This window comes from Phalangium opilio, unplaced genomic scaffold, assembly GCF_054372755.1.
Source record: "Phalangium opilio isolate 3A_F unplaced genomic scaffold, DU_Popi_V2 ptg000352l_1, whole genome shotgun sequence".
In the NCBI taxonomy this organism is placed as follows: domain Eukaryota; kingdom Metazoa; phylum Arthropoda; class Arachnida; order Opiliones; family Phalangiidae; genus Phalangium; species Phalangium opilio.
In genome coordinates this window covers 2,829,894-2,851,778 of record NW_028324228.1, presented here as the reverse complement: position 1 = coordinate 2,851,778, position 21,885 = coordinate 2,829,894, and the positions used below count along the sequence as shown (strand labels likewise).

General features: G+C 37.0%; 3 protein-coding genes across 17 annotated transcripts in view; 1 reads left to right on the top strand and 2 right to left on the bottom strand.

The window, feature by feature from the left end:
- The first annotated feature begins 995 nt into the window (after window positions 1-995).
- Window positions 996-10,885, top strand: LOC149602873 (uncharacterized). 8 transcript variants are annotated; one of them, XR_016377018.1, is made up of 5 exons: window positions 996-1,379; window positions 1,516-1,665; window positions 1,778-1,864; window positions 1,969-2,321; window positions 2,402-10,885. XR_016377018.1 is itself a non-coding variant. In XM_089860319.1 (4 exons), the coding sequence occupies exon 4, from the start codon at window positions 3,810-3,812 to the stop codon at window positions 4,128-4,130; it is 321 nt and encodes a 106-aa protein (XP_089716445.1). In that variant the 5' UTR covers window positions 996-1,406; window positions 1,477-1,665; window positions 1,778-2,321; window positions 2,402-3,809; the 3' UTR covers window positions 4,131-10,885. The 8 variants fall into 8 exon arrangements, 1 of the variants encoding a protein (XP_089716445.1); XR_016377017.1 differs by having other exon boundaries at window positions 996-1,406; XR_016377016.1 differs by having other exon boundaries at window positions 996-1,406; window positions 1,477-1,665.
- The window catches only part of LOC149602871 (cytochrome P450 4V2-like), a 23,472-nt gene continuing 10,219 nt past the window's right edge, over window positions 8,633-21,885 (bottom strand). The window contains exons 1-4 of one of the 4 annotated variants that reach the window (XR_016377013.1): window positions 21,502-21,832; window positions 21,055-21,412; window positions 18,868-18,937; window positions 8,633-8,715 (exon numbers count right to left, since the gene is read on the bottom strand). Coding sequence is in view for 1 of the 4 variants with exons in the window: in XM_089860310.1 (XP_089716436.1) it covers window positions 18,636-18,753; window positions 18,868-18,937 (188 nt within the window). In the remaining 3 variants the exon portion in view is untranslated. Of the gene's footprint in view, window positions 8,716-17,609; window positions 18,754-18,867; window positions 18,938-21,054; window positions 21,833-21,885 lie in introns of those variants that run through there. The other 3 variants (XR_016377012.1, XR_016377014.1, XM_089860310.1) reach the window with 3 other exon arrangements.
- LOC149602872 (cytochrome P450 4V2-like) lies at window positions 10,409-17,412 on the bottom strand. 5 transcript variants are annotated; one of them, XM_089860311.1, is made up of 6 exons: window positions 17,062-17,412; window positions 13,588-13,659; window positions 13,378-13,521; window positions 13,145-13,318; window positions 12,999-13,065; window positions 10,409-12,470 (listed from the first exon to the last, which is right to left on the bottom strand). In XM_089860311.1, exons 3-6 carry the CDS (start codon window positions 13,516-13,518, stop codon window positions 12,274-12,276), a joined length of 579 nt encoding a protein of 192 aa, XP_089716437.1. In that variant the 5' UTR covers window positions 13,519-13,521; window positions 13,588-13,659; window positions 17,062-17,412; the 3' UTR covers window positions 10,409-12,273. The 5 variants fall into 5 exon arrangements, 4 of the variants coding, with proteins under 4 accessions (XP_089716437.1, XP_089716438.1, XP_089716439.1 ...); XM_089860312.1 differs by having other exon boundaries at window positions 13,588-13,635; XM_089860314.1 differs by lacking the exon at window positions 17,062-17,412 and adding an exon at window positions 12,867-12,902 and having other exon boundaries at window positions 12,335-12,807; window positions 13,588-13,729.

The following is a 21,885-nucleotide window of genomic DNA, read 5'->3' as shown; positions in this document are numbered from 1 at the left end:
TAATTTCCGGACTTTAAATTTGATTGTTTTCGATCAAACTGATTTGGGCTCTACCTACTTTTACTCTGTTTAATCGATTCCTGATATTTCCTGATTTTGTAGAATTTCTAATATTTTCATATATTCATATAATTTCCATAATCTCATTTCTCAAGTTTGACTTTTAACTGTCTATAGTTCAAAAGCTACTATCCAAACTTTTTCAAATTATTCGCCCTTGATTTAATCTAAACCATCTACTATAAACGGTTAACTAATAATAATTAAAGGCAAAAATTGCAATTAAAACTGTGGGTAATAAAAATCAGAAAATCTACACTTTAATTTATCTACTTCTACGTTTGGATGATTTCGTGGAATCGTTCTTCCTCCTCGAGTAGTCGTTCACATCAGTGACAGCACGGAGCTTCTATATACAAGAAGCTCCGTCTTCACAGTTTGAACTGTTGAACCATCGTTTATTTTATTTTTATTTATTTGTTTGAGAGGGTTATAACGACCACCAAGTACAGAATCTTCTTATAGAATAAACCTACACTTGCTAACGTTCAAATATATTAAAAACTTCGATATCATTCAAAAAACGACTTATCTTTCCAGAAATTTTCATAACTATCAAAATTGCCTATCAAAGATTAGCACATAATTTTTTAAAATGAAATAAGAAAACAGATGTCGCCAAATAAACTCACTCAAAGAATCAATTTATTTCTCAAGGAATAATGCCTATCATTTTTTATGATTTCTAAAAGATGGGGTTAGTAGCCAGATCACGTTGAGAATCGATATTTTTCTCTAGAAGATTTCAACGAATCAATGAATCATATCAACTTCGAGTGCACTTTCTAAGCTATCAAACTCAATCGATCATTATAATTCAAATTTTTCTCGAAAATAACTATCAAAATTGATACTTTGATAGGGGCAGATTTAGTTTTCTATCGTATCAAGTGGTAAAACTATCAAATGATATGATAGTGCCCATCTATGGTTGAAATCGCTCCGAACTACCATTAAAGAGCGTTTCAAAACTGGTTGGGCAGACGAGTTTTCAACCGGTTCCCGTGCAAGTGTGAACATAGCATTTGTTGTTTATCACTCATCAATTCGGGCTTTTTCTCGAGCCTTTCTAGAAGAATGTTCATAAAATTCACGCTTCGCATGTTGTCGGTGGGCTCTTTCATATTCGCTTTCTTTTTCATCACCATCGTCTAAGAATGAATTCGTGGTTTGGTTCGGAATGTGTCGAGTTCGAATTTCAAAAAGTGTCTTCTTACTTGAAGCGTCTCGTCCATTATTTTAACTGCATTTACGGTTTCTTTTCCCTTAGCTGCCATTTTGAATATGCTGTCCGATTGCAACCATGGTCGAATTAAACGGTAACTGAAGCTTTCTTCGCATCTAATGTTAGTGATTATTTTCTATTAATTATTAAGCATGCATTTTTTTCGTGGAAGCTTAATAAATCTTTTATAGAGATTCTTTGACTTAAGGCTTGAAAATAACTTTCGATAGCCCAACATTTTAACCATCGTTTATCTTCATAAAACATTTTGAAAAAAAAAAATTAAAGCTGAGGAAATGGCTTTGGTCCCATTGAACCGAATTCCCATTCGACAGAATGGCTTTTTTGTGGTGTCCCATTCGACCGAACGTAGCCAAAAGGTGCGATTTTATTATACAGTGTGGAAAAGATCAGAGTGCCCAAATTTTTCGGACATTTTATAAAAAAAACCCTCGAGATCAATGAGGAAATTAATTGTAGTACATTTTCCAGACTCATGGAAATTTTATTAAAGAATTCTCTGGCATCCACTAAACAAATCGTTCATGTAGTTTCAAATTATCACAAAAATGAGAATTTGTAAGAAATCAATACAATAATGTTAATGAAAAATTAGTTTTTGTAAGATATCATAAATTTTGCAAGATTAATCCTGCAACAAATTGGAAATTAATGTCCTTTAGCGCAAATGTTCGATGTGTCTACCATCCTGATGTAGGCATTCTTCAAGTCTACTGGCCATTGATTCGCGGGCGTGGCGAAGCATTCCTGGGGTGATGTTGGCAATGGCGATTCTTATTCTGGCTTTAAAGTCGTCGGGTGAATCTGGTTCAGTTGCGTATACCTTTCCCTTGACATAGCCCCAGAGGAAGAAATCTAACGGAGTTAGGTCAGGAGACCTTGGAGGCCAGAGCGTTGGTCCACCCCTACCAATCCATCGGTTAGGGAACTCGTTATTCAGCCACTCTCTTACGGGTACGGCGAAGTGCGGTGGCGCCATCCTGTTGGAACCACATATCCGTCACTATCGCCAATGGTAAATCATTAATGGCATCAGTAAATTCTTGACGCAAAAACTCCAAGTAACGTTGCCCGGTGATGTTCTCGTCAAAAAAGAATGGCCCAATGATTCTGTCGCCAATGATGCCAACCCACACATTGGTTTTTAAACGCACCTGATGGTAATGTTCCCGAAGCCAGTGAGGATTTTGCTGTGACCAATAGTGAAGGTTATGTCGGTTGACTGTTCCATCTCGATGGAATGTAGCTTCGTCAGAGAACATAACCTTGCTAAGGAAACCTGGCATTTCTTCATCGAAGAATCGCATTTGCATACAAAAGTCCTGACGCCTAAGATAGTCATCCCCTGTTAACGCTTAGTGTAGGGGATTTCGAAACGGATGGAATCGGTTAAAGAATTCTCTGGCATCCACTAAACAAATCGTTCGTGTAGTTTCAAATAATCACAAAAATGCGAAATTTTAATAAATCAATTACAATAATGTTAATGAAAAATATGGTTTTTATCATAAATGTTGCAAGATTAGTCCTGCAACAAACAGGAAATTAATGTCCTTCTAACGACAACAAAAAAAAAACACCTACTGCCATGAAAGGCAGAACTATTGCGGCTGTTAACAAGGGTCAATGTGCATTAAGGGTTATTTTTTAGGTTTGTGACCTCTAGGCCGTAAATACGTGGTTATCTCACGGTAGTTTACTTCGGAAGTGTGCCCCACCTACGAATTAAATTAGCTTGGTACTTGGTTATGATGGCGCGTTTTACTAATCGCGAAAAGTTGGATATGATTTACGTTATGGGTGAATGTCGAGGAAATTCTCGCCTGGCTGTTATTTTGTACACCGAACGCTTTCCGAACCGAAGGCCACCTGCTCGAAGGACTTTTGGTAAGCTAGAAGCTAACATACTAGCAGAAGGCTACAGCTTTACGGTTCAAAAAACGTCAACGTAGGGTTGACCGGATAGTTGGAAACGAAGCTCGAGAGATGGACATTGTGGCAAGGTTCAACGCCGACCCTCACACCAGCAGTAGAGCATTACGAGACGAGTGTGGCATTAGCCATCGTACATTTCTGTCGATTTTGCATCGGAACCGATTCCATCCTTTTCGAAATCCCCTACACTAAGCGTTAACAGGGGATGACTATCTTAGGCGTCAGGACTTTTGTATGCAAATGCGATTCTTCGATGAAGAAATGCCAGGTTTCCTTAGCAAGGTTATGTTCTCTGACGAAGCTACATTCCATCAAGATGGGACAGTCAACAGACATAGCCTTCACTATTGGTCGCAGCAAAATCCTCACAGGCTTCGGGAGCATCATTATCAGGTGCGTTTAAAAACCAATGTGTAGGTTGGCATCATTGGCGACAGAATCATTGGGCCATTCTTTTTTGACGAGAACATCACCGGGCAACGTTACTTGGAGTTTTTGCGTCAAGAATTTACTGATGCCATTAATGATTTACCATTGGCGATAGTGACGGATATGTGGTTCCAACAGGATGGCGCCACCGCACTTCGCCGTACCCGTAAGAGAGTGGCTGAATAACGAGTTCCCTAACCGATGGATTGGTAGGGGTGGACCAACGCTCTGGCCTCCAAGGTCTCCTGACCTAACTCCGTTAGATTTCTTCCTCTGGGGCTATGTCAAGGGAAAGGTATACGCAACTGAACCAGATTCACCCGACGACCTTAAAGCCAGAATAAGAATCGCCATTGCCAACATCACCCCAGGAATGCTTCGCCACGCCCGCGAATCAATGGCCAGTAGACTTGAAGAATGCCTACATCAGGATGGTAGACACATCGAACATTTGCGCTAAAGGACATTAATTTCCTATTTGTTGCAGGATTAATCTTGCAAAATTTATGATATCTTACAAAAACTAATTTTTCATTAACATTATTGTATTGATTTCTTACAAATTCTCATTTTTGTGATAATTTGAAACTACATGAACGATTTGTTTAGTGGATGCCAGAGAATTCTTTAATTAAATTTCCATGAGTCTGGAAAATGTACTACAATTAATTTCCTCATTGATCTCGAGTTTTTTTATTAAAATGTCCGAAAAATTTGGGCACTCTGATCTTTTCCACACTGTAGTCCCATTGGACCGAAATTCTATTGAACTGGAAGAAGACATACTGTGTGGTTTTGCATTAAATATATTTTTAATTTCACAACTTATTATTGTTAAAATAAATGTGAGTTGAAAATGTATTACTGCACTTATTTTAACTACGTTTTAATTACGGCGAACCTCACCTACCCTAACCTAACCAAACGTAACCTAACCTAACCTAACCAAACGTAACACAACCTAACCTAACCTAACCAAACGTAACCTAACCTAACCAACCCAACCCAACCTTGTTTGGAGGTAAAGACCAAACAGTCCCGAGACCAAATAGTCGCGAGACCAAACAGTCCCGAGACCAAATAGTCCCGATACCAAACAGTCCCGAGACCAAATAGTGCCGATACCAAATAGTCCCGAGACCAAATTTATATGAGTATTAAAAGCCCGCCTCTTACCACGAACAATTTATTAGCAATAATAGAAATATTTTGGAAAAGATGTCAGATAATTAATTGGGGAATATTTTGGAAAAGATGTCAGATAATTAATTGGGGAATATTTTGGAAAAGGTGGCATCTAATTAATAGGAGAATGTTTTGGAAAAGGTGGTAGCTAATTAAAAGGAGAATATTTTGGAAAAGGTGGTAGCTAATTAAAAGGAGAATATTTTGGATAATGTAGGAGCTAATTAGTAGAACGTTTTGGAAAAGGTTGCAGCTAATTAATAGGAGAATATTTTGGAAAAGGTGGCAGCTAATTAATAGGAGAATGTTTTGGAAAAGGTGGTAGCTAATTAAAAGGAGAATATTTTGGGAAAGGTGGTAGCTAATTAAAAGGAGAATATTTTGAAAAATGTGGCAGCTAATTAGTAGGAGAATATTTTGGAAAAGGTTGCAGCTAATTAATAGGAGAATATTTTGGAAAAGGTGGCAGCTAATTAATAGGAGAATGTTTTGGAAAAGGTGGTAGCTAATTAAAAGGAGAATATTTTGGAAAAGGTGGTAGCTAATTAAAAGAAGAATATTTTGGAAAATAAGGCAGCTAATTAGTAGGAGAATGCTTTGGAAAAGGTTGCAGCTAATTAATAGGAGAATATTTTGGAAAAGGTGGCAGCTAATTAATAGGAAAATCTTTTGGAAAAGGTGGCAGCTAATTAATAGGAGAATGTTTTGGAAAAGGTGGTAGCTATTTAAAGGGAGAATATTTTGGAAAAGGTGGTAGCTAATTAAAAGGAGCATATTTTGGAAAAGGTGTCAACGAATTATTGGAACCAAACCAAACCAAACCTAAACTAAACTAACCTAACCTAATCTAACCTAAGCTAACCTAAGCTAACCTAAGCTAACCCAACCCACCCGAAACCAAAATATTAAAATTTTAATTTAAAACTTAAAGACATTGATGGAACTACCATTAAGACTGTACTTCATTTTAAGCACAATTTGTTTATTATTTCTATATATCTCTTGCCTTGAAAGGAATGAAAGTGAGCGTTTTATTAGTATCATGAAACATTTACTTTTAATATTATTAACATACCTTTTGGAGATTCGAACCAACAACCTTTCGCTTCGCAGCCCAACATCGTATCAACTACACCACCGAATCGCTGACGGCTACAGTGTTTCAAGTTATATTCATGTATTTTTTAGGGGCATATTCGGACGATTGGGATTTTGGTCCATCGGGAATGTAGCCATTGGGCTGGAAATCTAAAATCATTGCGGGATATTCGGTCGAATGGGATTTCGCTCCATTGGGAATTCGGTTGAAAGAGAAGATACTTTCTCATCTGCCGAAGGGAGTTCAGATAGCACCAACTTATCTAAGCCGTTGACAGCGCCTCACTAGGCGTCGCTTTACGAGAATCTAGGACGTTTCACCTATGTCACTTCATGACAAGCTCTCAGTAACCAGTGATAAACTTATGGAATATATCGTATCAACTTAAGCTTCGATTAGAATGCTTCATATTAAAGATTAAAAAAAAAACTTTACAATAATTATTTTCTAAAATCTGTCTTGAAATTCAGCTTAATTACTGTTATAATCGCTATTTATATTTAAGTGTACTTGCTTATACGTATATTTTTACTGCCATGCGCCGAACAGTCTAACACCATACATTTTTATTGTGCATGACTCATGAGAAAGATAGTTTAATTATTGTAAAACTATCTGTCATAATACTAAGCTAAGAACAGGGTGGAGTAGACCCTGCCTAGACGTTGTGCCAGAGATAAAAAGCTTTAAGGGGGTTTTTAAATTAAATTTTTAATACTTATAAGTTGAATTTCTAAAAAAAGTCACTTTTCCTGGAAGATGTAATTATATTAGTTCGGAAATAAATAGTTTTGAGGACATTTATTAATCACCGGTCCGCGGACTTCTTTACAGAACCTTTAAATCAAATTTAACTTGTTACATCAGATTCTATATTGAGTAAGTAAGGCTATGTAGTGGGACAGTATAATATTTTCGGTCAATAAAATTTTTGGACAAAATACACGTAGATTGAACAAGCTAAAAGCCTACAATAATGACTACGGTGCATCATTTATTGGAAGGGATAGCATTATTGTTAAGTCTTGATTTATCTCCAGACAATAAATATTATTTAGGATCGATTTATGTTTGTATGTTCAGTAATAAATTTCAGCACGTGGCTCTACAAAATTAAACGTGAATTAAGATCTACAGCTTCTTCGGAACCTTGTGCTTCGGTCATATCTTGGCCTTGGTACTGTACATATTTTTCGAAGCTCCTTTGATTGAGTTAGAGAATATGTTTTGAGGCTAGGTACCGAGGGTAATTTCACGAAACGTCTAAAATTAACGACATGGATAATGAAAATTTTAATTCTCGTTTATAAGCCAATGAATAGTCCGATTCCTGGCTGATATTTGAAAATAAAGAATTATATTTCGCTGCTAATAGAAGGTATGTTCATAATAATTGAAAAACTACTTGGTCTCGAATGTTTTCAATAAAACTTAAAAAAAAGAACACATTCTTTTTTCAATTAAAATTGTTTTACAGATATTTACTTAAGAATTTTACAAAATGTTTTTTTTAACGTGGTAATATTTGAGGTTCAATTATGGGGAAACTATTGCGTTTATTTGGCTGGACAGCATTATTATTCAAGCTGTATTAATCTCAAAAATTATTTAATATTATCAGGAGCATATGACAAAGGAGTCTCGGACGCTAGCTTCCATAATGTAGAGGGCAATGGGATCCGCGAACGTCACGGTTATTAACCAAAATCATTACGCCAGTGCCACCTCTCGTAGGAAATTTGAGCTTTATTTTCCAACCAATAGCGTGGCTGCAAAGTCTCGAAAGGAGATCTGGGAAATCGCGTCGGGAGCCTCTCTTTAAAAATACGTATCGTCTGCTTATAATTAGCCTAGGCTTAACGAGTATTAGAGTTAAAAAATGGATTTCAACGGCTTTTTAATCTTTTTTTTAGACTAAAATTGATAATGAAAAGCCCAGTGAGTATACTATTAAAAAACTAAAATGTGTTTCAGTGCCAAATTTTTCTAAATTTCTTCTTGAATTAAATGATAGCTACAAGAGGTTGGGAAAAGAAATCACGCACGATCTTTTAAAACCCAAAATGTAAGAGACAGTGATTTCGTTTCCAACCTCTTGTAGCAGTCAATTAATTCCTACCTTTAAGGTCACAAAATGTAGTCTTATCTTTTATCTTAATACCAACGATTACAGCTGTTTGAATAACGTAATTATATTGTGTATATTTATGTCGCGATCGGGTAAGACGAACCTCAGTAGCCACCGTTAGTCCGTTATTACAAAAAAAATTCCCAGCAGACCTTGGTGCCAGATATAATCCACCAAAAGCATCGTCTGCTATAATGTCTGATAGCGCCTCTATGGCAAACGATACCGCTACAGCTGTGACGTACGCGGGTCCCATTGCCCTCTATATTGTGGAAGCTAGCGTCCGAGACTCCTTTGTCATCTGCTCCTGATATTATTTCAGAACAATTAATTTTTGTATATTTACTAATATATTTTAGCACATGGCTCTACAAAAATAAAAGTGCATTTGTCATTGTTTCTTCGAGGTTTAGTCATTTGTTAGTAAAAATAAATCGAACAAGTGAAATGCAATGTATAAAGATTTTCAATTATTTTGGACTCTGGGCTCGAAATGGAGGGGCATTTCATGAAATTTTAAGACAATATCAAAAGCTGGAATTACTTTATCTCTCGGTAATTGGGAAGTGATTCGGAAATGGCGAAGAAAGTTCGCTAAAATCACTTTCAATTCAATCGTGGCGAATGCTTGTCCTGAAAAACAAATGAAATTAAATGAATTTATCAATTATAGAAAGAAAGTTTTTAACGAACCGATGCAATTGCGCACAGAAAAAAGTGTGTTAATGATTTGAACACATTTTTGTGTTCAAAAATCAGATTTTGGTTTCTTGATATGTTTAAGTGATGAAAAAGTGTAATTTATTGAACACTTCGCTTAATTTTGGCGTTCAACTTCTAATTTTTGTTTCTATTTGGAAAAATTGTAACAGTTGAACACAAAATCTTAACACTTTCACAATGAACGGATTAAAAATTTAGGAACAGCGAACGCGATCATTTGTTTTCATGTTCTGTAAACCTTGTAGTTGAAGGCGTACTTCGTCGAAGCTTATTCGATATATACTCTGTTCCAGCTTTGGTTCTCAGCACACTCTAAGCTAGATCTCTATGTAACGTAGCTTTGTGCGTGCTGACGACTAAAGCTGGAACAGAGTATACACCGAATAAGGTCCCGTCGGAGATAGGAAGTTGCTTATCATATAGCGTGAAAACCTATTTCTTCACGCGCATTCTTTATATCCATGGTTTTTCTTTGTCGCCCAGGAATGAATTTAAACTTGAAGTAATTATACAATTCAATGATTCAGTGGCGTCGCTAGGCCTTTTTTTCGGGGGGGGGGGAGGGGGTAAAGCTCCCTATTCCCCCCCCGCAAATTTCAAACTTAGACCCCTCTAAAATAATCACCAGACTGGTAAGCATATTTTTAAATAATAAATATTTGGAATGCGAATTTAATTTAACTATACGCCTTGAAAACGTTTCTTGGCAAAGCCCAGACGATGAGACGAACTCTCTGACAAAGCAATTTTGCAATTGCATTTACTTATGTTTTGGAAATTTTAATATTCCCTAAAATTCGTCTGCAACCTTTACTGCTGCTAATGTGCTAATAAGAAAACCGATCCCGAAAGTAACAGCACATAAGTTTTGGGCAGGATTTTTAAGCCTTGGCCCTTCAGAATATTAAAGGTGTAATCCTTTTTGTGGGTAAGTTTTAAGTAACTATTACAAGACAAAAATATATTTCAATACTTAATAGTCCTTTTACTAGCAAAATAACTTAAACCTCAGTACAGTAATACCTATTAATTATTAATTACAAGTAAGAAATTCTCGTACATATCTCTCTTGGACTCTAGAATGAGAGAGGTACAGTCGCCGCAATTAAAACCTTTTTTTCTCGCGACGTCTTGTTTCAACAATAAGCCGCAAATCTTTATTAAAACAACAATATACGATAAGTTTTTTTTATCAATTGTATCAGATCAATAATTTGCGGCTTATTGTTGAAACAAGACGTCGCGAGAGAGAAAGTTTTTAATTGCGGCGACTGTACTTAACATGTTCGTACACTCTAAGAAAGGGAAGTGTAATTTAAGAAAACACTTTTTTTACACCTTAAAAACACCCAAAGAGAGTTTCATTACCTTGAGTTTTTGTGGGGCCAATTTAAGGTGTAAATTCGGTGTAAAATAAAACTTTTTAAAACCGTTTTGAAATTAAAAATGGAAAATTATAGTACTGCGGGTTTCTTAAATAAGGTCTTTCATTTTCATTAATGTTTTAATATTAAAGTCAATACAAACAGTAAAAAATTATTGAAAAACTTGATTGTTAAGCATTTTTTAAACATGTTATTCATGAAAGAATATATTTTTATCCTTTAAATAAAATTAACAAAGAAATTCGTAATCAGAGGGTATTGTACTTTTGTAAAACACTGCTAAACGTGTTAGGCGACACTCTGAAACGTGTTAGGTGACACTCTTAAAAGCGTCATGCGACACTCTTGCAGTGGGGTCGCTAAGTCTTTTTGGGGGCTTTAGCGCCCCTAAAATTTCAAAGTTAGCCCCCTTAAAATAATCCGTAAATTCTACTAAAAAATTGCTCGTATCCCCTAAAATTTTGTAGCAATATAGTGTAAAAAATTATTATGATAATTTCGTTCAGTTTCATCTTTGTAGAGATGAATTTCAATATCAAACAGTAGTGGGGACTAAAAGCAAACGGAAACTGAACTTATAAAAGACGAGTGAAATTCTTTCATCCACAATTGTCTCATAGTCACTAACTGATCGGTTCCGTACTCTTTATTAATAAAAGTTTGTAAATCTTTAATATACGAATAATAAACTTAAACCCCCCCACCCCCCCAAATTTCAAACCCTAGCAACGCTACTGCACTCTTGAAAGTGTTAAGCGATACTCTTAAAAGTATTGTGCGACACAAAAAAACGAGACTATGTTAGTAGGGCGACTACAGACGCCAACTTTTGTGACATGTCTTATCTTTATTTTGAGAATCATTAGAGTAGAAAATGAAATTTTTTTTAAATATTGTAGAGTAGATTAGGTCAAACGCGTTTCTGGTGCTCGAAAAATTCTTAGTGAAAAGAGATTATTAAATTTAACAAGAACGTTTATATCTACTGCTTGGATATTATGGCCTCCAAAACCAACTTAATACCCGATGAAATTATAGTAATTTAAAACTTTCTGCCTTTTTCAGAGGCTATTAAGTCGGTAAAAATTACCAACTTTTATGCAGTTTCACACTGAATGCTAGCTAGAACTAGCATTCAGGGCCGGATTAAGCAATTTTGCACCGGGGGCCGCCCCCTTTAGTCGGAAAAAACAGAACAGCAAATGTCCCTAAGAGGGAATAGTTGAACTCTATGCGCCCCCAACAAGACTTGCGCCCGGGGGCCAGTGCCCCCTCGCCCCCCTCTTAATCCGGCCCTGCAAGCATTGCTTAAAGCGGTATAGTTCTGCATGTAAGAACTTTCCTCTTAATTTAACTCAAAGTGGAACCTTGCTGTGAATATAGCACTGATTGCTAATAAATCACCCACTCTTTAAGGTGTTATGAGACACTCTGAAAGGTGATATGCGACACTTTGAAAGGTGTTATGCGACACTCTGAAAGGTGTTATGCGACACTCTGAAAGGTGCTATGCCGCACCCTTTAAAGAATTGCACAACACTCATGTGAGAGTAAAAATTAAGTTTTAGTTCGATATAAGAGTTAAAAAGGTGTTAAACTGCACCTCTGTTGCACCATTTTATAGCACCAATTGCTCCATAAGTGTTATTAAACCCTTTCAGGGGTGTAAATGAACACCTGTAATGATGTCAAATTTGGCCCCAAACTACTTTTAAAGGTGTTAAAACGCGCCCCATTTTCTTAGAGTGTATGCTTAACACGTAAAAGACGTTCAAAACCGAAACAAAAATCGTCTTGAACACATTAGAAAGTGAACATATTTTCACTTGAACATGTGCTCATTTTTGAACATGTATAGTAGAAAGAGTCGCATGAAGGTGTTCAGGGATTGTGTTCAGCTCCTGAACACATTTTCTGCATAATTAACATGTTCAGAGGCAGAACACTTAAATAAAAACACGTTCAAAATCAAACACAAAATGGCTTGAATGCATTAGAAAAAAGAACAGATTTCTATTTGAACATGTTCTCATTTTTGAACATGTATAGGAGAGTGTTGCATGAAGATGTTCAGGGATTGTGTTCAATTTCCTAACACATTTTTTTCTGTGCGGGGACCGGCTGCAAATGGGATGTAGCAAAATGGGTGTCTTCCTTCGCTGTTCTCCGGATTGAATCTGTCGGGGTCGAATACTTCTGGATTGGGGAAATGTCTGGGGTCGCGATGAAGGCCTTGTATCAAGATGCCGCATGTCGCACCCTTTTTAAGAGTTTTCTCGCCTATAACAATGATATTAATTAATGAAGATATTTTGAAATAAATGATAGTGGATAGATATAAAAACGAAAAGGATATTTCGTTGAAACTTGCTCCTGCCGTGTAATATGAAAGCCATCCTTTATCCCAGAATAGTGTCAACCCCCTTTTGCTTATAATTACCTTCCCGACCGTGGCACAGGGAACAAGCCGTGAATAGGCTCATGAAATTAACTTTTGGAATTCCAGCATCTTTCATTGCTTTCTATAAACCTGTGACGTCAAGAAGCTCTTCCCTAATTGTTTAGTTCCTGTAGGCGGTGTAGTGGATGGTAGTTTGCTTCTCAGTTTACATGTCGTCTACAGCGAAGGCAGGAAATTGTTAACGAAGTTTACTTTTCGTTTTTATATCTATATACTTTTGATTTATCCAATATTCTGATCTAAATTTTAGACTTAAAACAAATAGAGAACTTTATTTACTTTATTTGCAAGAGTACTTGTTAAATTTTAAATCTATTAAGAAAGAAATTACTAAACTGTAAACTAACCTATTTTTAAGTCTTCTGTTAGCTCGCGAGCAATCAAAGGAAGTGGAGGACACAGCCTTAGCGATTCCTGCAAAAGGTTAAGTAGGCTTTCACTTAATATTGGAAAACTTGTACTGCAGTTGCTTTAGATTTGAAGGAAAATTAACCTTGACGACACTTTCGAGGTAGGGCAAATGTTTTAAATCGGCGTATTCAATGTCTCTTTCCAGGTCCGTTCCACAGACGAAAGTCAACTCTTGGTAGACCTTTTCTTGAATCTCCTGGTAAAGACCAATCATGTACAAGGTAAATGTTGTAACGGTAGCGCTGGTGTCGAAACCCTGCCAAAGTCATTTGGTATAACCTTTTTTACACTTAAAGCACACTTTTTGTTCATTACCGCTGCATTTAGAGTCAAGCATTCGTCTCGAAATTGATTCTCACTCATCAATTCTGGATTTCGCAAAATGATATTCACGAACTTAACACTTCGAATATGATCGTCAGGCTCTTTCATACTCGCTTTCTTTCTCATCAACATCTTCTGCGAATGAATTCGTTGTTATGTTCGGCATTTGTCAAGTCCGTATTTCAAAAAGTGTCTACTTACTTGGAACGTCTCGTCTATTACTTTAGCTGCATTTACGGTTTCTTTTCCCTTGGAAGTCAGTTTGAATAACGTCTCCGATACACAGAAAAAAATGTGTTAGGAAATTGAACACAATCCCTGAACATCTTCATGCAACACTCTCCTATACATGTTCAAAAATGAGAACATGTTCAAATAGAAATCTGTTCTTTTTTCTAATGCATTCAAACCATTTTGTGTTTGATTTTGAACGTGTTTTTATTTAAGTGTTCTGCCTCTGAACATGTTAATTATGCAGAAAATGTGTTCAGGAGCTGAACACAATCCCTGAACACCTTCATGCGACTCTTTCTACTATACATGTTCAAAAATGAGCACATGTTCAAGTGAAAATATGTTCACTTTCTAATGTGTTCAAGACGATTTTTGTTTCGGTTTTGAACGTCTTTTACGTGTTAAGCATACACTCTAAGAAAATGGGGCGCGTTTTAACACCTTTAAAAGTAGTTTGGGGCCAAATTTGACATCATTACAGGTGTTCATTTACACCCCTGAAAGGGTTTAATAACACTTATGGAGCAATTGGTGCTATAAAATGGTGCAACAGAGGTGCAGTTTAACACCTTTTTAACTCTTATATCGAACTAAAACTTAATTTTTACTCTCACATGAGTGTTGTGCAATTCTTTAAAGGGTGCGGCATAGCACCTTTCAGAGTGTCGCATAACACCTTTCAGAGTGTCGCATAACACCTTTCAAAGTGTCGCATATCACCTTTCAGAGTGTCTCATAACACCTTAAAGAGTGGGTGGTTTATTAGCAATCAGTGGTATATTCACAGCAAGGTTCCACTTTGAGTTAAATTAAGAGGAAAGTTCTTACATGCAGAACTATACCGCTTTAAGCAATGCTTGCAGGGCCGGATTAAGAGGGGGGCGAGGGGGCACTGGCCCCCGGGCGCAAGTCTTGTTGGGGGCGCATAGAGTTAAACTATTCCCTCTTAGGGACATTTGCTGTTCTGTTTTTTTCGACTAAAGGGGGCGGCCCCCGGTGCAAAATTGCTTAATCCGGCCCTGAATGCTAGTTCTAGCATTCAGTGTGAAACTGCATAAAAGTTGGTAATTTTTACCGACTTAATAGCCTCTGAAAAAGGCAGAAAGTTTTTAATTACTATAATTTCATCGGGTATTAAGTTGGTTTTGGAGGCCATAATATCCAATCAGTAGATATAAACGTTCTTGTTAAATTTAATAATCTCTTTTCACTAAGAATTTTTCGAGCACCAGAAACGCGTTTGACCTAATCTACTCTACAATATTTAAAAAAAAATTTCATTTTCTACTCTAATGATTCTCAAAATAAAGATAAGACATGTCACAAAAGTTGGCGTCTGTAGTCGCCCTACTAACATAGTCTCGTTTTTTTGTGTCGCACAATACTTTTAAGAGTATCGCTTAACACTTTCAAGAGTGCAGTAGCGTTGCTAGGGTTTGCAATTTGGGGGGGGGGGGGTGGGGGGGTTTAAGTTTATTATTCGTATATTAAAGATTTACAAACTTTTATTAATAAAGAGTACGGAACCGATCAGTTAGTGACTATGAGACAATTGTGGATGAAAGAATTTCACTCGTCTTTTATAAGTTCAGTTTCCGTTTGCTTTTAGTCCCCACTACTGTTTGATATTGAAATTCATCTCTACAAAGATGAAACTGAACGAAATTATCATAATAATTTTTTACACTATATTGCTACAAAATTTTAGGGGATACGAGCAATTTTTTAGTAGAATTTACGGATTATTTTAAGGGGGCTAACTTTGAAATTTTAGGGGCGCTAAAGCCCCCAAAAAGACTTAGCGACCCCACTGCAAGAGTGTCGCATGACGCTTTTAAGAGTGTCACCTAACACGTTTCAGAGTGTCGCCTAACACGTTTAGCAGTGTTTTACAAAAGTACAATACCCTCTGATTACGAATTTCTTTGTTAATTTTATTTAAAGGATAAAAATATATTCTTTCATGAATATCATCTTTAAAAAATGCTTAACAATCAAGTTTTTCAATAATTTTTTACTGTTTGTATTGACTTTAATATTAAAACATTAATGAAAATGAAAGACCTTATTTAAGAAACCCGCAGTACTATAATTTTCCATTTTTAATTTCAAAACGGTTTTAAAAAGTTTTATTTTACACCGAATTTACACCTTAAATTGGCCCCACAAAAACTCAAGGTAATAAAACTCTCTTTGGGTGTTTTTAAGGTGTAAAAAAAGTGTTTTCTTAAATTACACTTCCCTTTCTTAGAGTGTACGAACATGTTAAGTACAGTCGCCGCAATTAAAAACTTTCTCTCTCGCGACGTCTTGTTTCAACAATAAGCCGCAAATTATTGATCTGATACAATTGATAAAAAAACTTATCGTATATTGTTGTTTAATAAAGATTTGCGGCTTATTGTTGAAACAAGACGTCGCGAGAAAAAAAGGTTTTAATTGCGGCGACTGTACCTCTCTCATTCTAGAGTCCAAGAGAGATATGTACGAGAATTTCTTACTTGCAGGAGCATATGACAAAGGAGTCTCGGACGCTAGCTTCCATAATGTAGAGGGCAATGGGATCCGCGAACGTCACGGTTATTAACCAAAATCATTACGCCAGTGCCACCTCTCGTAGGAAATTTGAGCTTTATTTTCCAACCAATAGCGTGGCTGCAAAGTCTCGAAAGGAGATCTGGGAAATCGCGTCGGGAGCCTCTCTTTAAAAATACGTATCGTCTGCTTATAATTAGCCTAGGCTTAACGAGTATTAGAGTTAAAAAATGGATTTCAACGGCTTTTTAATCTTTTTTTAGACTAAAATTGATAATGAAAAGCCCAGTGAGTATACTATTAAAAAACTAAAATGTGTTTCAGTGCCAAATTTTTCTAAATTTCTTCTTGAATTAAATGATAGCTACAAGAGGTTGGGAAAAGAAATCACGCACGATCTTTTAAAACCCAAAATGTAAGAGACAGTGATTTCGTTTCCAACCTCTTGTAGCAGTCAATTAATTCCTACCTTTAAGGTCACAAAATGTAGTCTTATCTTTTATCTTAATACCAACGATTACAGCTGTTTGAATAACGTAATTATATTGTGTATATTTATGTCGCGATCGGGTAAGACGAACCTCAGTAGCCACCGTTAGTCCGTTATTACAAAAAAATTCCCAGCAGACCTTGGTGCCAGATATAATCCACCAAAAGCATCGTCTGCTATAATGTCTGATAGCGCCTCTATGGCAAACGATACCGCTACAGCTGTGACGTACGCGGGTCCCATTGCCCTCTATATTGTGGAAGCTAGCGTCCGAGACTCCTTTGTCATCTGCTCCTGTTACTTGTAATTAATAATTAATAGGTATTACTGTACTGAGGTTTAAGTTATTTTGCTAGTAAAAGGACTATTAAGTATTGAAATATATTTTTGTCTTGTAATAGTTACTTAAAACTTACCCACAAAAAGGATTACACCTTTAATATTCTGAAGGGCCAAGGCTTAAAAATCCTGCCCAAAACTTATGTGCTGTTACTTTCGGGATCGGTTTTCTTATTAGCACATTAGCAGCAGTAAAGGTTGCAGACGAATTTTAGGGAATATTAAAATTTCCCAAACATAAGTAAATGCAATTGCAAAAATGCTTTGTCAGAGAGTTCGTCTCATCGTCTGCGCTTTGCCAAGAAACGTTTTCAAGGCGTATAGTTAAATTAAATTCGCATTCCAAATATTTATTATTTAAAAATATGCTTACCAGTCTGGTGATTATTTTAGAGGGGTCTAAGTTTGAAATTTGGGGGGGGGGGAATAGGGGGCTTTACCCCCCCCCCCCCCCGAAAAAAAGGCCTAGCGACGCCACTGAATCATTGAATTGTATAATTACTTCAAGTTTAAATTCATTCCTGGGCGACAAAGAAAAACCATGGATATAAAGAATGCGCCGGGAGTGTGGCGCACTCCTGTAAGCCAAGCGTCTGGGCGGCAAAGTTTGAGGGAATACGACACATGTCGGCGATCCTACCCTATAGGTGCCGACTGCCCCGTGTCCGCCGGAGGTGACTTGACCCCCACACCCCGTCCGTCACCTCCCAAGTAAACCTCATTTCCTTCCCCTGCTTACACACATACTGAACCCTGAATAATCGCATCCTTGCCGCGGACGTAAGAGCCCACTTCGCATTGAAACCTCAAAAAAAAAAAAAAAAAATATAAAGAATGCGCGTGAGGAAATAGGTTTTCACGCTATATGATAAGCAACTTCCTATCTCCGACGGGACCTTATTCGGTGTATACTCTGTTCCAGCTTTAGTCGTCAGCACGCACAAAGCTACGTTACATAGAGATCTAGCTTAGAGTGTGCTGAGAACCAAAGCTGGAACAGAGTATATATCGAATAAGCTTCGACGAAGTACGCCTTCAACTACAAGGTTTACAGAACATGAAAACAAATGATCGCGTTCGCTGTTCCTAAATTTTTAATCCGTTCATTGTGAAAGTGTTAAGATTTTGTGTTCAACTGTTACAATTTTTCCAAATAGAAACAAAAATTAGAATTTGAACGCCAAAATTAAGCGAAGTGTTCAATAAATTACACTTTTTCATCACTTAAACATATCAAGAAACCAAAATCTGATTTTTGAACACAAAAATGTGTTCAAATCATTAACACACTTTTTTCTGTGTATCAACCATGGCCGAATTAACCGGTAACTGAAGCTTTCTTCGCATCTAATATTAATGACAATTTGAGTTAAGTCACTGTAATTAATTGCTTAAGAACTGATTGATTTCTGGAGAGCCATGAACTCTCCAACTTTTTCTCGCTAATTCACTTCAACCCTATATTTTTTCTTGCTTTGTTCTCAAGTATTTAACTTGTCTTCTACGGTATCCATATTTAATTAAAGACCAAAATTTAAGGAAATATCCGGTATGTAGACGACACAGGCGTTAGATATGAATTCCAACAAAAGAACTTTATTGGACTGGTAACTTTTTAGCTCCAACTATCGTCTTGGGATGCATATACCAATCAAAATTCCGTCTGCAAGCAGACGATACTTCTTAAGGTTCTTAAACTGTAATTCGTTTTTGAAAAGGTTCGCAAAGTCCGACGTTCTTCTAACATGAATTTTTTTACCCCGCAAATACTAATTGAAGTTTCATAAAAGTGAAATAGTTAAAAATAAGGAAAGGTGAGGCTAGTGAGTTATATAGTAGAGAGGAAGTTTTTGGTGGATTGAAGTAAGTTTTCTTATTGGTACCTTTTAATGGCTTTGAAAAAGAAATCTCCAAGATATTTGTCCCTGTGATAATCTTCGTCAGAAACAGCGTCTATTAGAACAAAAAACAATGTTGACTTTTTTAAGGAAAGCTCAATCATTCGCGTACAAAACAGTGCGGAACGTAATATCTTATTAGCATTTATTTTAGTTTATCTTTTTTTAAAAAATAAGTTCAGCTAGCTAATTGGACCAAGTCATCTTGCGACTTATTGCCACTTATCTAACGCCTTTACAATGCATAGAGGGTGGTGTCTAGCCCCTATGCCACAGCTAACCGACAGTGCCCTATACTAACTATTACCGTTAACCTCTGCATGTTTTGATGGAAAGGAGAAACCGGGTTAGACCGCGGGGGAAAACTCCTTTAACAAGCGGGGAGAGAGCTTGCAAACTCTACGCAGAAGGATTTCTTCCCAGATTTTTCACCCGGTGCCACAGTCCGGGATCGAACCCGGGATCCTCTTGCTGCGAGGCGAAAGCGCTAACCGCTACGCCACCCCACCTGGTCCATTTCATTTTTGCACACGACATCATACATGGCGTTTGCGAAAATATTGCTCTATACGGAAATTTTGACGAAGGGTAAGCCACTCTGTAATCAAGTCTTTGAGGGTGTACGCTGGGAAGCGTATTACGCGTTATAACGCGGAAATACCCTCGGGATTACTTTTTACATTTTTACCTCTCCGAGTGACGATGACGTCAAGGAGAGGTTTTACACTGGACGTGTCTGTGTGTCTGTGTCAGTCACCGCGTTCGCAGTTGGCAAATCGGAACAAACGTGTTCGCATTTTCCGGACCGCGTTGGCAGTCCACAGAAATTCGGATAATTTCACTTCATTGCTTTATCTATCTTTTTTAATGCCAATCATTATCTACCCGTTACACCTTCATCTGCTGGCTAAGCGCCAACTCTTTCACTCAATACCCTCGGTATTTATTGGTTTTAACAACAAAACCATGCACTAGTCTTTTGTGTATACTACATATACACCAATCTATCCTTATTGGCTTCTAACAACCACCATATACTGGTCTTTCGTCTATGCCACATAGACCCCAATCTGCAACATTGGCTTCTACTTCATCATCGTCGTTAGGCTTAAGACGTACGCGGAGAGTGGCTAGGGTTACGAGGAACGTCTAACCTCCCAATGGCAGGGCTTCCACCAAAGGTTCAAACAATTGCCCATTTTCCTATTCCTTAATGTGAATCAATCGCCCTATATACCCTAAACTTAAAAAGGTTCTGAAATAGGTGTTCGCTATAAGTCAAACGTTAAAAATAGCTATGTTTAAAATGATTTTAGGAATGAAGTTTCCTAAATTGACTTATCTATAGTTAATGTAAAATACTGACGATTAAAATATTTAAGACCTAATCCTAATTTGGCCTTCTTTCGTGTCATCTTTTAGGAGGTCTTAACGGTTTAGAATGGGCCGAATGTTAAATACACATTTAAGTGATAGATATTATGTCCTTTAAAGGAATTTTTGAGGTAATGAAGTAAAAGATTAGACATTTTAACCTTTACAAATGAACTTGGCATAATGTCGCCAAATTTGTGATATTTCCGGTTTTTCTCATAGGCTGATTGACCTCTGTTTAAAAAGTAATTTTTTTTTATGAAAATGTTAGCCCTCGTCTCGACTCGGAGAGGTTTATTTTGGTGTCCCAACTTGTAATTTCAACATTAGAACGAATTGTTGGCATATCGCCCGAATTTACGACATTAAAAGCTCCAAAGAGGTGATACCAGGGGAATACGCTTGTGCCTAATCCCTCGAGCGCGTCGTGAGGGGTGCGCCTAGGCGCCTCGCTATCACGGCGATTTGATATTATGTACGCAGAAGTATTCTGATGTGATTATTGTAGTGATATTACACCAAAAGACTACTGTAGTTTGGTAAACAAAGGCTTAGAGAGCCGATTGAATAATGGATGTTATTATTAGTGACATACTAGCATCGTGAGCCTATATCTCAGATTAGCCGATGTCAATGTCTAAGTTGAACTAAATTTTCTATTTTGATTTAAGTATCAATATTTCAAGCTAAGTATAATTTCTGTGATCTAAGTGAGACCATTTCTGTGCATATTATATTCTATTATTAATAGCACCAAGTGTTGTTTATCTACGGCTTTAACAGGAATTTTAGCTTTACCATTGACGACGATGGTGAAGAAAAACCGTAAGAGGTCTTGGCTCCACGTTGACTGAGACGCTTCGTCACATTATCTTACACAGGAATACATAGATTTAATACTTGGAATCTTTAAGAGGCCATAGACCCTACACAAATAACTGATTGACTGTGAGGGGAAGCGCTAAAAACTTTTAAACCACCTGCTCCTCCTTCCTCGCATCTCATTGGTTATGCGAATGTGAGGGACAGATCGAGATCATGACCTTTTAAGCTGTCGTCTGCATCAGTTTCGGCTCCGAAATGGTCGGGAAGTGCGTGAACTTGGAACAGTTTGACGTTAACGACGTTTTTGAGGCGGAAATTTCTCTAACTGTAACTAAAGTCGACGATTTAGAAGTTAGTGTAGCTCGAAACTCAGTATTGAAAACGAATGCTATAATAATTTCGAGAAAAGATGACGTTTACCTCCCCTTAAACCCTAAACCTTTGCAAAGGGATACTTATGTTTGGTTTTTGTATAACTTTGGTGAAGAGTGGAAGGAATTAAATTGTTACTCCACCCAGTCAGAATAGTAATATCGAGTTCTTAACTGAAAGCAAGTATTTTCGCCTTTTTTTAGAGATTTGATCCTAGGTCTACTTGTTCAGACTACGTATCATGTTTACATTCGGGTTCACCGCGCATAGGTCGCGGGAGTCGCGGCGCAGGACGCAAAATACGTCAAATAAATTATGCATGACGTCAACGGTGATGGTTTCTACACCTCCTCCCCTTTTAGTCAGACACCCAGGCCCATAAAATGGCTTCATAAAGATTCCAAGTAGTAAATCTATGTATTCCTGTTATTA